This window comes from Botrytis byssoidea (genome assembly GCF_014898295.1).
Source record: "Botrytis byssoidea strain MUCL 94 chromosome Unknown BBYS_034, whole genome shotgun sequence".
Lineage (NCBI taxonomy): Eukaryota > Fungi > Ascomycota > Leotiomycetes > Helotiales > Sclerotiniaceae > Botrytis > Botrytis byssoidea.
In genome coordinates, this window is record NW_024065875.1 from 146,014 (window position 1) to 158,718 (window position 12,705).

General features: G+C 41.1%; 4 protein-coding genes across 4 annotated transcripts; 1 reads left to right on the forward strand and 3 right to left on the reverse strand.

Moving 5' to 3' along the window:
- Positions 1-4,269: 4,269 nt before the first annotated feature.
- On the reverse strand, positions 4,270-7,716 carry EAE97_011200 (uncharacterized protein). Its single transcript, XM_038881715.1, has 4 exons — positions 6,183-7,716; positions 5,878-6,131; positions 5,287-5,661; positions 4,270-5,239 (listed from the first exon to the last, which is right to left on the reverse strand). Exons 1-4 carry the CDS (start codon positions 6,987-6,989, stop codon positions 5,212-5,214), a joined length of 1,464 nt encoding a protein of 487 aa, XP_038727447.1. The 5' UTR covers positions 6,990-7,716; the 3' UTR covers positions 4,270-5,211.
- Positions 7,717-9,501: 1,785 nt separating this feature from the next.
- On the reverse strand, positions 9,502-10,401 carry EAE97_011201 (uncharacterized protein; the record flags this gene model as incomplete). Its single annotated transcript, XM_038881716.1, has 1 exon — positions 9,502-10,401. The coding sequence occupies one exon, from the start codon at positions 10,399-10,401 to the stop codon at positions 9,502-9,504; it is 900 nt and encodes a 299-aa protein (XP_038727448.1).
- Positions 10,402-10,728: 327 nt separating this feature from the next.
- EAE97_011202 (uncharacterized protein) lies at positions 10,729-11,808 on the forward strand (the record flags this gene model as incomplete). The annotated part of the gene is made up of 1 exon (XM_038881717.1): positions 10,729-11,808. One exon carries the CDS (start codon positions 10,729-10,731, stop codon positions 11,806-11,808), a length of 1,080 nt encoding a protein of 359 aa, XP_038727449.1.
- Positions 11,809-12,177: 369 nt separating this feature from the next.
- Positions 12,178-12,558, reverse strand: EAE97_011203 (uncharacterized protein; the record flags this gene model as incomplete). The annotated part of the gene is made up of 2 exons (XM_038881718.1): positions 12,178-12,366; positions 12,454-12,558. 2 exons carry the CDS (start codon positions 12,556-12,558, stop codon positions 12,178-12,180), a joined length of 294 nt encoding a protein of 97 aa, XP_038727450.1.
- Positions 12,559-12,705: the final 147 nt, after the last annotated feature.

Below are 12,705 nucleotides of genomic sequence, written 5' to 3' on the forward strand. Positions count from 1 at the left end.
AATTCTAATTTCATTCTACGCATCGCTTTTGACGTATACGGTGTAGCAAGAGCATCCCTGCGAGTTTTAAATGATGTAGGTGGCGTAGAAGGAGCTTCCGGAGCAATACAGTCGATCGTAAGACTCCTATTCATAGGATATATGCCCGTTTTTTCGAAGGATCGTAAGATATTATGCCTCGTACAAGTGAGCTCCCAAGCCTTTTTAAATATGCCCCAAAACATGCGCTTTGTCATACCAACAATTCCCCCGCTATTGTGCATCAAATCATTCAATAATGTACTGTAATTCGTTGAAAGGGCACCGAAGGTTCCAACGTCGAGAGGCTGTAGTCGATGTGTAGAATGAGGGGGGAGAATTAAGACAATAATCTTTAATTCATCGCATTTTGAAAGGAATTCCATATTGACATGACTAGAGTGACCATCGACAATAAGTAGACGATATCTTCCACCTGCTTTTCGACGTGTAGCAGGGTCGAATACGTTTATAAGCCAATATAGGCCAAAAGCATTCGACGACCACCCATTGCTTGAGGCTCCAAAATAGGCTTTATCCTTCTCCCCTACATCCTGAACCCATGTATTTTGTAGATCCCCTGAGTCTCCTTTATAAATAAGAGCGGGAGGGAGAGCTGTCCCATCAGCACATATAGCTGCCAGTAGAGTAATAAACTCTCTTGATCCATCTTGCCTAGCTTTTGTCACTCTGCCTCTATTATAGGCGCTAGCACTCATTATCCTCTTCATAGTCCTCCCCATACCGATCATAAAGCCCTTCTCGTCCCAATTGTATATATCTCTCGGCCGTATATCGTATTTTATGGTCACTTTTATCAACTAAATTAAAAAAAGAGGGGTATTAGCAAGAGCGTTTTAGGTAATAAAGATCAACAACAATAGAAAATAGCTCAAACCAGATCATAAAAGTAATCAAATATAGCAACATTATCGGCTTTCACACGCAAATTATCAATGCAACGGAGATACCGACTTTTAAGACGTGTTGAATGCCTCTTGACAAAATTGCTAGTCCAGTTCTTTCCCACCTCTCTGCCTAGGATCTCTTCTGCAAGGTTTCTGACTATGCGGCTTGTAGGAGGGATAGATCTCTGTGTCAGCTTGTTGATTTGATCAATTAAAACCTCCTCCTGATCACTAGAAAGCGCTTGTTTCGTATCGGAGAGGAACTGTTTTCTCGAGGTGGTTTTACCTCTATGCCGCCGGGAGAGCGTGGATCGATCAATTTTGAAGAAATTAGCTGTCTGGGTGTATTTAGGAGCTTGAACCCCTTTCAAATGATCTAATGCAAGCTCTATACGAGCCTCTAAAGGCATATCATCGATGTTTGAAGCCATAATGTTGATATTTCCAAAGTCGTGCACGTAGTAGGGACGTGCACATAGTGGGGAAATCGGTTAGTACGATATCAATAGTATCATCCAGGGGAAAATTGTTTCTCTCTAGTGAGAATGGTGTGTGCAATCTGCAAGACATTTTTGTATACATGATATGATTGGTTAGAAGAGTATTCTAAAATAAAACATTGCATTCATTTGATTCTAACCGACGGGGTGAGTTTATTTTGGGAGTTACAGATTACTATGTAACATACTCAGCTCGATAAACCCACACCATTTTATGCGGTACAAATTCTAAAAGATTGGTACGTAGCAACACCAAGCGACAGTTTTATCAATTTCTCCAAGATGTGATGAACTCCCAGGCGCCTAACACCCCCTGAATCCCCGTCACACACCGATATCCATATCCAATCCGTGCAATCCCTAACGCACTTCAAGTTTATTTTTGGATGTGACGAACTGTCAAATATAGAAACAAATTACCCCGCACCACCCACTTCTGGCGTTTATCTTTGTGGTGATCAGTCGATCAAATATTACAAACAAGATTTGTCTTTGAATTACATGCAAACCCTATTCTCCTCTTCAACATAGATTCGAATAGAGAACTTTCCGATATCACATCTCGAAACCTTGCATATCGCCTATTGAAAATCACATATTTCTATTTACATTTTGTACTTTTGGATATTTCAACACTCGTCTACTCGGATCTATGCGCCTATTTCTCGCATATTTAGATTTCCCCCATTGATATGCATAAGGCTATCATGCCGGCCCAGATGTTAATTTTAGGTCTTCTTAAGCTTTTACGATATAGGTCCACTAGACCTTCAGATCCCTGTGTCTTGATACCCGTTTGCCAGGATTCTCCATAAGACGTCATTTTACACAAGTATTTTAGACTATCAAAGCCATTCATCACACTTCACTTCATATCCAAAGTTCAAATCATCATGGACCAAAGCGAACAAATCTCCCCGTCTAAAATCCAACCCTTGGAACTTCGGGTAAACGTGAACTACGTTATCACAACTATTGAAGTTGGAGTTTCCAACACTCTCATCTCGAGTCAGTAAATATCTATACATCTACATAAACATCCAACTGAATTATCTAACTTCCTATAGCCAAGTCAGTACATCATCGCAGACATCAATCTCAGTGCTTCTGAACAAAACACTACCCATACAAATCTCCATGCGCCCACATCTCCCCCTTCTCTCATCCTCAAGCCCTAATTTTCTTCTCCGTACAGAAGATTCATTCTCCCTCCTCGAATGTGTCTTCCTCTCCTTCTTGCATCCCGAGCTTTCCCCCATGCCTCCCACTCTCGTAGTCTCTCTCTTCTTTCTATTCTCATTGATCCCCAACCTAAACATACCAAGTTTGAAATGTCAAACCTCCAGCTTCACAATACAATATACAGTAATAACCCTATATAGCATTATTCCATATATTAATACCTTAAATGTCAAAAGTGCTAATTGAGGTCTAATATATGCTATTTCAGATTGTTTTGATTTTCAAAATATTACGATTCTGGTCTCAATTTGAAAAGTATTAGTTTAATTCAAATTTATAAAGATATTGATATTCTGATTTCAGATTTAAAAATAATATTAGTTTAAATATAATACAAAATTTGGATTTTCTATTTAAACAAACTTTGTTTTACTTTATATTCCTTATTTTTATTAATATATCTTTTAGATATTCTTTTTTCTTTTTAATTTTAATATAAAAAAAATAAGAAAAATAAGAAAATAAAATATTAAAAAAAAGGAAAAGAAAGATATTTATAAATTTAAAAAATTAAAAAAGAAATTTTAAATTATATTACAATTAGAATATAACTTTTGGGATTAAAATGATATATAGTTTTTGAGATTAAAATAATATATGATTTTTAAAATCAAAATATTATATATTTTTGAAATCAGAATATCAATTTTTTTATTTAAATCAAATTGAGATTAGAATAACAACATTACTAAAAAAAAATCGAGACTGAAATATCAAAAATACTAATTGAAATCATTTTGGTTATATTTCTAACATTTGAGGTATCAATACATGGAATAATGCTATATAAGGTTATTACCGTACAATATATCCCCTTCCTTACTTCTCCCTCCTACTCCGCTTTCCCAAAACTCACACTTCCATCTACCCAAACTTCCACTCTCGAATTCCGATTCCTCCATGTACCAGAACCATAAATGCACATCCACGACCAACCCAGCACCCTCACACAACCCCTGCTCCCTCAATCAACCACTCACCCAGCAAATATACCCTCTCCATTCTTTTCGCATCTTCTTCAATTTGTATACCACTCTATATTTTCTCTCTTCTCTATATCCATCTCCATCTCCATCTCCATCTCCATCTCCAATCCTTTCATAAACATCATACCCATCTTTCTCCATAACTCCTCCTATCCTTTTCCTATCATCTTCTAACCCTCTCAAATTCCACCCAAACTCCAGCAGTAGCACATACCAAATACACCAACCCACACAATACCTAAGCAGTATATTCCCAAACCCCGCTTAGCTGCTCATATCATATAGCTACTCAATTAATAAACTCTCACATTCATATTCACTTTCACATTTGCTTTCACATCAACCCACGCTTATATGCTTATCCTCTCTCTCTCTCTCTCTCTCTCTCTCTCTCTCCCTCCCCTTATTCTCGCTTCCACATTCTTTCTGCCTCCCTCACCCTCATCCTCATCCTCGTACTTTATTCATCCATCCATCCCCTTTTCCCCCTCCACTTCCCTTCCCTTCCCCCTAACCCTCTATCTCCGTCCCTCCCAATTCCCAGCTCTGAATCTCGTCTCAAACATAAATTTATCGCCCTCCCCCCAACCCATTCCATCCACCGGAAGAAAGCGAGGAGGATAAAAGAACACAACCTGAGTCTTCACCACCACTACCACCATCACACGACCACATCTCCACATCTCCCCCCCCCTAAAATCCACACACTCATTTCCCGCTCGCCAACACCTCCTCCTCTTCAAATATTTTCACACCCATCAAGAAATAGATATTCAATTGCACTACCCACTCATTGATTTCCAGATCATTTTACACACACATACCTTCTTTTGATTCCCAGCATTCGAATCTTATATCTCACTCGAGTTTAAGCTACGAGCTCTCACTGTCTCGCTAAATTCCGAATATTGAACCGCTCGCGCAATCATCGCTCACTTCACCCCACCCAATCATTCTAGCTCACAGTACAACTCGCATACAACACACACACACACACACACAAAGCCCCAGAAGAATACAATATCCTATTCTCACTAATACGAATCGGATTTATGATCCTTCCTTTTTTCTCCTCCCCTTCCCCCGCGCCTTCACTTCCCTTCGAACACATAACTGATATCTTAAGTTCCATCATTCACACCATACACACCCGTTTTGGTTTCATTGCATTCCATACAACGGGGCATGAACATCGTCGTAAAACCCATTCATCCATGCATATTGATAACCATACCTCTTTCTTGAACATGAATGACATCACGTTCAGAGTGCCAAAAAACTAATCGATGAAAATCCCACGTCTGTTCCATCGTACGATACCGACCATACCAACACCTTACCGCCACCCATCACCAAAGAGCTGTGAACAAGCCAGAGTAAACCACCTAATATTCCAATCCAATGCCTGTGAAACAAAAAGAGATGATGTGACGTAAGGTTATCTTGCCCGTACTGTAATATATGTGCAGAAGAATAGCTTAAACTGCAAAGTACAAAAGAAATATAGCCTTCTTGAACAAGTAGCCTAGCCCCGAGACTCCGAGTTGAAACTTTTGTTTAAAAATCGACGAATAGGTGACCAAATCTAATATTCATTAGTTAAGTTTGAAGAAGGTCAAGAGATTCACTTACTCATCGGGCCCACCTTGACCATATATCTCCGTTTCTTCAGGGTACTTATCAAATTGGCTGGCGTCTCCAACTCCAGCCTTGACAGGAGGCACATAAGGTGCATCGATATCCTTTTTGGACAGCCTTTCCCAAGTTACTTCAGCGAACCATTGATGATTTTTGACATCCTCAGAACCACCATGTAAGTTACCAAGACGCTTGGTGAGATCTGCTGTGATCAATCTTTGCAATAAGTCCTGTGCATCTGGGTGAATATAGGGAGGATACTTGACCCTCCCTTTAAGAATATTCTCATAGATTTTCATGGGAGAGCCACCATCCCAAAATGGTGTAAAACCACAAAGCATTTCGAAAATTAATATACCAAGGGACCACCTGATTCATATTAGTTGGATGATACAACCTTCTAGGACAAGATGGTTCAATTGAGCGCAGCGAAGACGGGGGTTTGGGGGCTTGGCCCCATAAAAGGAAACATATAATGAGAATGATCTGATGGATGACGCTCCGCTGGGCCACTGCCGTGGAGGCCTTTTCGCTTCGCTCTAGGGAGAAGTAATGTGGATTAGGGATGTTGAGGCTAAAACTTACCAATCTACGGATTTATTATAACCCTTACTCGAGACTACTTCTGGTGCTAAGTAATCTGGGGTACCACACAATGTCCATGTAATATCTGGGACTTTCTTTGCAAATCCAAAGTCAGTGATCTTGAGATGTCCGTGTCTATCAAGTAGTAAATTCTCTGGTTTCAAATCTCGATAAATGATATGTTTTGAATGGAGGTATTCTAAAGCCAATGTAACTTCAGCAGCATAGAATTTGGCTACTGGATTGGGAAATCGCTAGAATTGAATGATTAGTGTCTTTCACGGAGTCAGTGTCATCGAACTTACTTGTGACTTTCGCAGTAAAGAGAATAGTTCACCCCCCTCTACAAAATCCATCACCATGTATAAATTCTTCGAGTCTTGAAAAGTACCCCATAGAGTGATGAGGAATGGATGCTTGACTTCTTGCAACATCTTTCTCTCATCATTGGTATGTTCGACCTGCTTCATCTTGTGCACCTGCGCCTTCTTTAATACTTTGACGGCATAGTATCGCTGATTGTGCTTTGACCGAACTAGATGAACTCGTCCAAAACTTCCAGTGCCCAATGTGCGCTGAATATCAAAATCTGTCAAAGAATATTTGCCCTTGGTTTGTCTAATCTGTGGCTGCTGTTGTGGTTGCTGCGATTGTCGCTGTGAGGAGTCCATCGGAAGTGTGCTGGTGTTAGCAGCTACAGGATGTAGTGAAGGTTGTGAAGAAGCTGGTGGGGTTGGATATGACTGGCTCGCGCCGTCATGCTGTGGTGGATGAATCAAGTTGCTAATACTGGGAGAGTTTTGACGGTGCTGCTGTTGATCGGAATGGATTTGCGCAGATTGCTGCTGGGGAGTTATTCCGTGTGTCATTGAGGCTTTTTTGCCCACGGCAGTCGGTTGGTCGTCTGTTGTGCGAGAGGTTGTAGTTTGGAGAACCTCGTGCTCGTGGGATTGGGGTAAAGTCGATTGGGTCGAGACGGAAGCTATCGAATTATCGAAGCCTCTTGATGATGTGGGGGTTGTCGGACTGGTTGTGGCTTGACTGGATGTTGGAGAGGTTATAGCCGGAGACTCCTTCGTCCGTTTCTTCTTCAGAAAACCGAGTGTCGGCATAGAATGAAAATGGTAGGTTGCTGGATGTCGAGTTTGATAGATCGACAATCAGCAGAAAGCAGGGCCGCGGGTGTGTAGGCCGAATGCAGGATGATATGTAAGGTAGATGGGTAGGTGGTAGGTGGTAAGGTTACCCCAAGAGCAGTCTTGACAGACAAGCCTAATTGGGGAAAATCAAAGGGTGTATGTTGTTTAATTACCGGGTACCTAGAAAGGAAGGGAGGAAGATGTGTTATAAATTAACAATTTTTAGTTTCTTTTCTCGATTCTCTTGGAGTCTTCGTGAGCGAAAGGAAGGAGTTGCAAGTTGCTCGTCTTTTTGAGTAGCTAAGCTTCGTAGGATGCGGATCGTTGTAGTTGTAAATATGAACTGTGTCCGTTGCGACAAAGAGCACCAATTGATTGGAATGATACAATATTAGAGTGAATTAAGGGTTGGAAAATATCGGTATGAGTGGGATAATTATACCAAAAGGAATTCAATTGAGAATATTGAGGTTTAATGATAATGATACATGAATTAATAAGAATTGATGTATTTTGAGGGGGAGGGGAGGGGGGAAGATTGATTTGGGATTTGGAGGAGGTTGGTGGGTTGTGTTGGGTTGGGGTATTGTAGGTAGGAGGTAGTAAGTAGTGGGTAGTAGTGGGTAGTAATGGGTGTGATGTGTGTGATAATGTAAGAAGATGGTCGTGATGATTACGGAGTGGTGGTGGTGGTGGTGGTGGTGGTGGTGGTGGTGGTGGTGATGGTGGGAAAGGCAGTAATGGCGATAGTGAGAGTGATAGGCACAGAATGAATAATGATAATAATGTGAGGGGAAATTGCCAATATGGAATTGAATTCCGACAGTTGGTTAGAAGTTACCTAGGAGGAGGAGGAGGAGGAGGAGGAGGAGGGAGGTTGGAATATGACCACCACCATTGACCATTAACAAGTAAAGGTAAGGTAAAGGTAAAGAAATATAGAGAGAGGTAGAGTAATTATTCTACAAACGTTTAACTCTCTCTCGCTCCTAGAACCATCTCAATAAAGTCTTTCCGCTCAGTTCAATTTCTCTTGTTGATATCAATGTTAACTTGATTGCGTACCATTAGCCGATGCTCGATGATGATATCTGAGTCCTCTCTCTGTCTTCTGTGCACTCGGTGTATGGCGTTAGCTTTGGTGGGGTTGATATTTGGTTCATCATTTGACGATTTGATGGATCGGATCATGGATAATGGATGATGGTTCGCTCACTTCTTTGGGAAGGAAGAGGAGAAGATCAACCAGAAATATACTGCAGCGGGCAAGATACAAAGATTATGCCTTTCATACTGTCTGCTCCCACCGTCTTGATATTAAAGAAGACGAAGCCAAGTTTTTCAATCTGAATGGTTTGTTTGATGGCGCTTTATTCTTTCTTTCAGTTCCAGTCCTTCAATGCCTTGACGGTAAATATACCTGCTAGGTCAGTATCTCGTATCTGCTATCTCTCAATGCTTAAAGTTACCCAAGGTTACACTTCTCAATTCGTTTATCGTAAAGTACAATCAAGAGATGATACCTACGACGTGATAAGATACTGAGAAAGAAAGAGTTGATCTTGCTACGATGTTGACTGTATACTAGGTAGGCAAGGCAGGTAGTGAGTGATTACTTCCATCTACTTTGACATTCCCTGATATCAGAAGTCCTAGATGCTTATTATTGCTATTGACCAAACTACCTGATATCTCGAAGTCCTCCCATTCTATCAAAGGATTGATTCTGCACCAAGTACTAGCTAGCTAGCTAGCTACCAATGTAGATATGTATGTAGTATGTGCCTACCAAGTAAGATCTTACTTGCTCTCACAATGTAAATCATGCAACCAATGAAAATGCGGGGATATCAGGATCCTCCGTCTTGACCTTACAGATCTCACATCATGAATAAAAATTCAAAATCGTTCAAACAAAGGAAGTGTACACGTGAGGGAGATGGGAGATCTTGATTCATCTTGTATTTCTTGTCCATCATCATCATTATTCGTCAGCCAGCTTCATCACTTACCAAACACGCCCTACTTCACCAAGTAAACTCTGCTCTCAGTCTCTATTTGAGTAAAGTCTATCCTCTATCGCAATATCCAGTACCAAATCAGTAAGTCAATGTTTCAGATGAAAGGTCAATTATAATGTATTCGCGTCACAGTGATTACCCAGGTAAATATACATACCTGTCTAGCTATAACTGAGTGCAAATATATGCCGTCATATAACATGTAACATCGAGATAGATGTATTTTCAATCTCTAACCCTATTTTAGTATCAGATTGATACCTCTATATGATGAGAACTATCTCGAGGCTCATTGCATATACTCCATCTCTATTTTGTTGATTCGCCTAGATCCCGTGGAGATGGGGCCCAGTCCCAAAACCTATGCAATGCAATGTGGTATTCCGACTACCCCTCATGTTCTTCCCAAACTCCATGCTATCTATGCTTTGATAATCCCGAGTCCCATTAATATCTATCTCCGTTCAAGATTGACCACTCATTCTGCTCTCCGACCACAGCCCATCGATTATTTGAAAGACTGCGGTAACAGCTTGCATTACCCCTTCATCAACATCTTGTCCTCCCAACTTCTGTTGGATCTTGTCGGGATGCCACCGAACTCTTTCTACCTTCAAGGTCTTCGTAAGCTGTAATTCGGTAGGTTCCCCAGAGGTTGGTGCGTATAAGAAAAATCTTCTGATGTCCTCCTTTTTGACATCTTTTTTACTTCCACTTTCGACTGGCCAAGGTATGGATGCAACTGCAACTTTCGAAGAATTCTTCCCAAGATCCTCCCATTTCTTAATGTAGTTATTCCATTTTTCAGTCCAAACTTTCTTGGATCTCCTCTCCTGGCCTCTCTTCAAACTCTCCTCAACCTTTCTTTGCAATCGTTCAGCATCTCTCTCATCTCTCCTACCTTCTTGAGCCAACCGTTCTCGTTCTTTTTTGGCTGCTTCGCGTCGAGCCTTTTCCTCTATTAAATGTTGATGGGTCTTCTCATACATTTTACCTCTAACATATGCCGTATATTCTTCGTCAGTCATTTGTTCTAACTCGCCAGTAGGGCCTTGCTTGACGTCGGGATATGTATGAATGGGTTGCCCATAAACTCCCTCCCAATACTGTGCAGCTTCATCGTCAGCCATCGCATCAAATAGACTTTCCCTGAATGCAACATCTGGGTCGAGGTACTGATTGGAAGAGGTATTGGGGAGGTGCGTGTCATCGTAGAGGGATGGATCATCATTCGTGACGGATTGCCTGCTTCGTTTTGAGCGATGATGATGGCGGTGGCGCCTTTCTTCGCTATGGCTCCCTGATGGTTGATCCTCCCTATGCTTCCTCTTGAATCGAAATTTACTTGGATGAGAGTCGGTCATATCTTCATTGGAGTTTAGTTGAATTTATGCGTTGAGGCAGTAAACTGATAAGTTTTGATTGTATAGTTGAAATATGAACAACCTCACAACTAAAATGAGCGTACTTGGATATGTGGTTGTATATACAACATCGCATCCTACGGTTTTGTCATCTTATTGAATGCCGCTAAAGTTCTTATCGATTGCTAGAGTGGATCATTAGCGTGATTGTCGCCTTATGGCATTTAATAGCTATGGAAAGCGCGACCCATACCACACATTGTAATCCTGACATAACAAAATACCACTTCTTCAACATTCTTCTACTATTCCACCTTAAAATACATAATGGGATTAAATAATGGTTTCAACGTTTTTGGTGATGATGACTCGGATGAGGATACAAATGACAATGCTCCATTGTCAAAACCCTCGAAACTTTCGAAATCCTCGACCTCGAAACCCTTGAAATCTTCAAAAAAGCCGCCTATAAGTATGTTTGGCGACCTCTCGAGTTCGCTCACATCCAAGAAACATGCCGAGACTGCAGAGGAACTTGATGCGAATATATACGATTACGATGCAGTTTACGACTCCTTAAAGCCAAAGAAGAAGGTAGTCAATGAGGAGGAAGAACGGAAGCCGAAGTATATGAGCAATCTTATTGCAGCAGCTGCAGTACGAAAGCGCGATTCTACGATTGCCGAGGAGAAAAAACTTGCAAGAGAAAGAGAAGCTGAAGGAGATGAATTTGCAGATAAGGAGAAATTTGTCACATCAGCATATAAGAAACAACAAGAAGAGAATCGCCGCATAGAAGAAGAAGAACGGTTGAGAGAGGAGGAAGAGCAAAGAAAGAATAAAGGCACGGGAATGACCAGTTTCTACAAAAACATGCTTGAGAAGGGGGAACAGAAACATGCTGAAATAGTAAAGGCTGCCGAGGAAAGGATCAAACAAGGCCCACAAGAAGATGTGACGGAGGATGAAAAAACGAAGACTGATGCAGATATAGCACGGGAAATCAACGAGAAAAAGGGAGGCAATATTGCAATCAATGACGAAGGTCAAGTTGTTGACAAGAGAGAATTACTCAAGGGTGGATTGAACATAATACCTAAAGCGAAACCAGCACCTAATCCAAATTCATCGAGAAGTGGAAGCTCAATGCCCGATCACAAGAAAGGCAATACATTTGTAGGAAGTGGAGGTGGAAAACAAGCTATGCGCGAACGACAATCACGAATGATGGAAGCACAATTAGAACAGGCTACCAAAAGAGCCTTGGAGGAAGAGGAAGAAGAGAAGCAGAAAGTAGAGAGAGCTTCCAAGAGTCGAAAGACCGAAGGCGATATTATGAGTGCCAAGGAAAGATATCTTGCAAGAAAGAGGGAGGCGGAAGAAGCAAAGAAGAAAGCATCTCAATAGAAGCATAATATATAATACCCAAATAGGATTCAGATCAAATCACATCTCAGGGCCAAAAATATCTTCATTTCATTTATAGTGGTGTTGTTTCCAATTCCTTGCATTTTATGCCCTCCGATTCCGAGACGTGGTGACCCATTCATAATGTACAAGAGTATAATACACTCCATCATAAAAGCGTTCCATACAAAATCACGGCTCATTGTTGTGATATCTCGCTCCAGCATGCTCTAGCACCTCATCACTTCTTCGTCGGATAACCCCCTCTCGCTCAATAATATCACTCCTTCCTGTGATAACCTTTTCTCTTTCCTAACATCCTTCACCCTTCCTCAACCCCTCTTCTAGAATCCCAGCTCAAAACAAAATCTAGAACATACCCCCCGTCGCCCCTCCACTAGTCGACTCTCGTTGCAATCTCGCAATATATTGTTTGCTCACAGTGTTCCATGCTTGCATGTATTTTTCCATACACTGGGTGAAGCAAGTGGTTTCGCCGCTGCTGAGAGAGGCGCCAGGTTTGGGTACGCATTTCTCGAAGCAGTGTTCGTTTACTTTCTAGGTGGACGGTTAATATATGGAATGGAAGGGACTAGAAGAAGGAGTAGAAGGAAAACTAGAGGAATGAGAAAAGAGAAAGGTTACCTCGATCAATTGTCTAGCATTGGTCATAGCAGCTTCCTGACGAACTTGATTCATCACAGCAGCTTTTGGGTCCGAGGAGGCGAATGCATTGTTAAGAGAATCCATGATTGCGTTTATATGTGTATGTGTAGATTTTTATGTAGAAATTGGCGCTTTAAGGGGATTGAACCTCAAATTGTATATGAGGAAGAGGTTTGGATTTTCGTTGTTGAATTTTAAACTTAATATCTAGAACCTCAATTTTTTAATCGA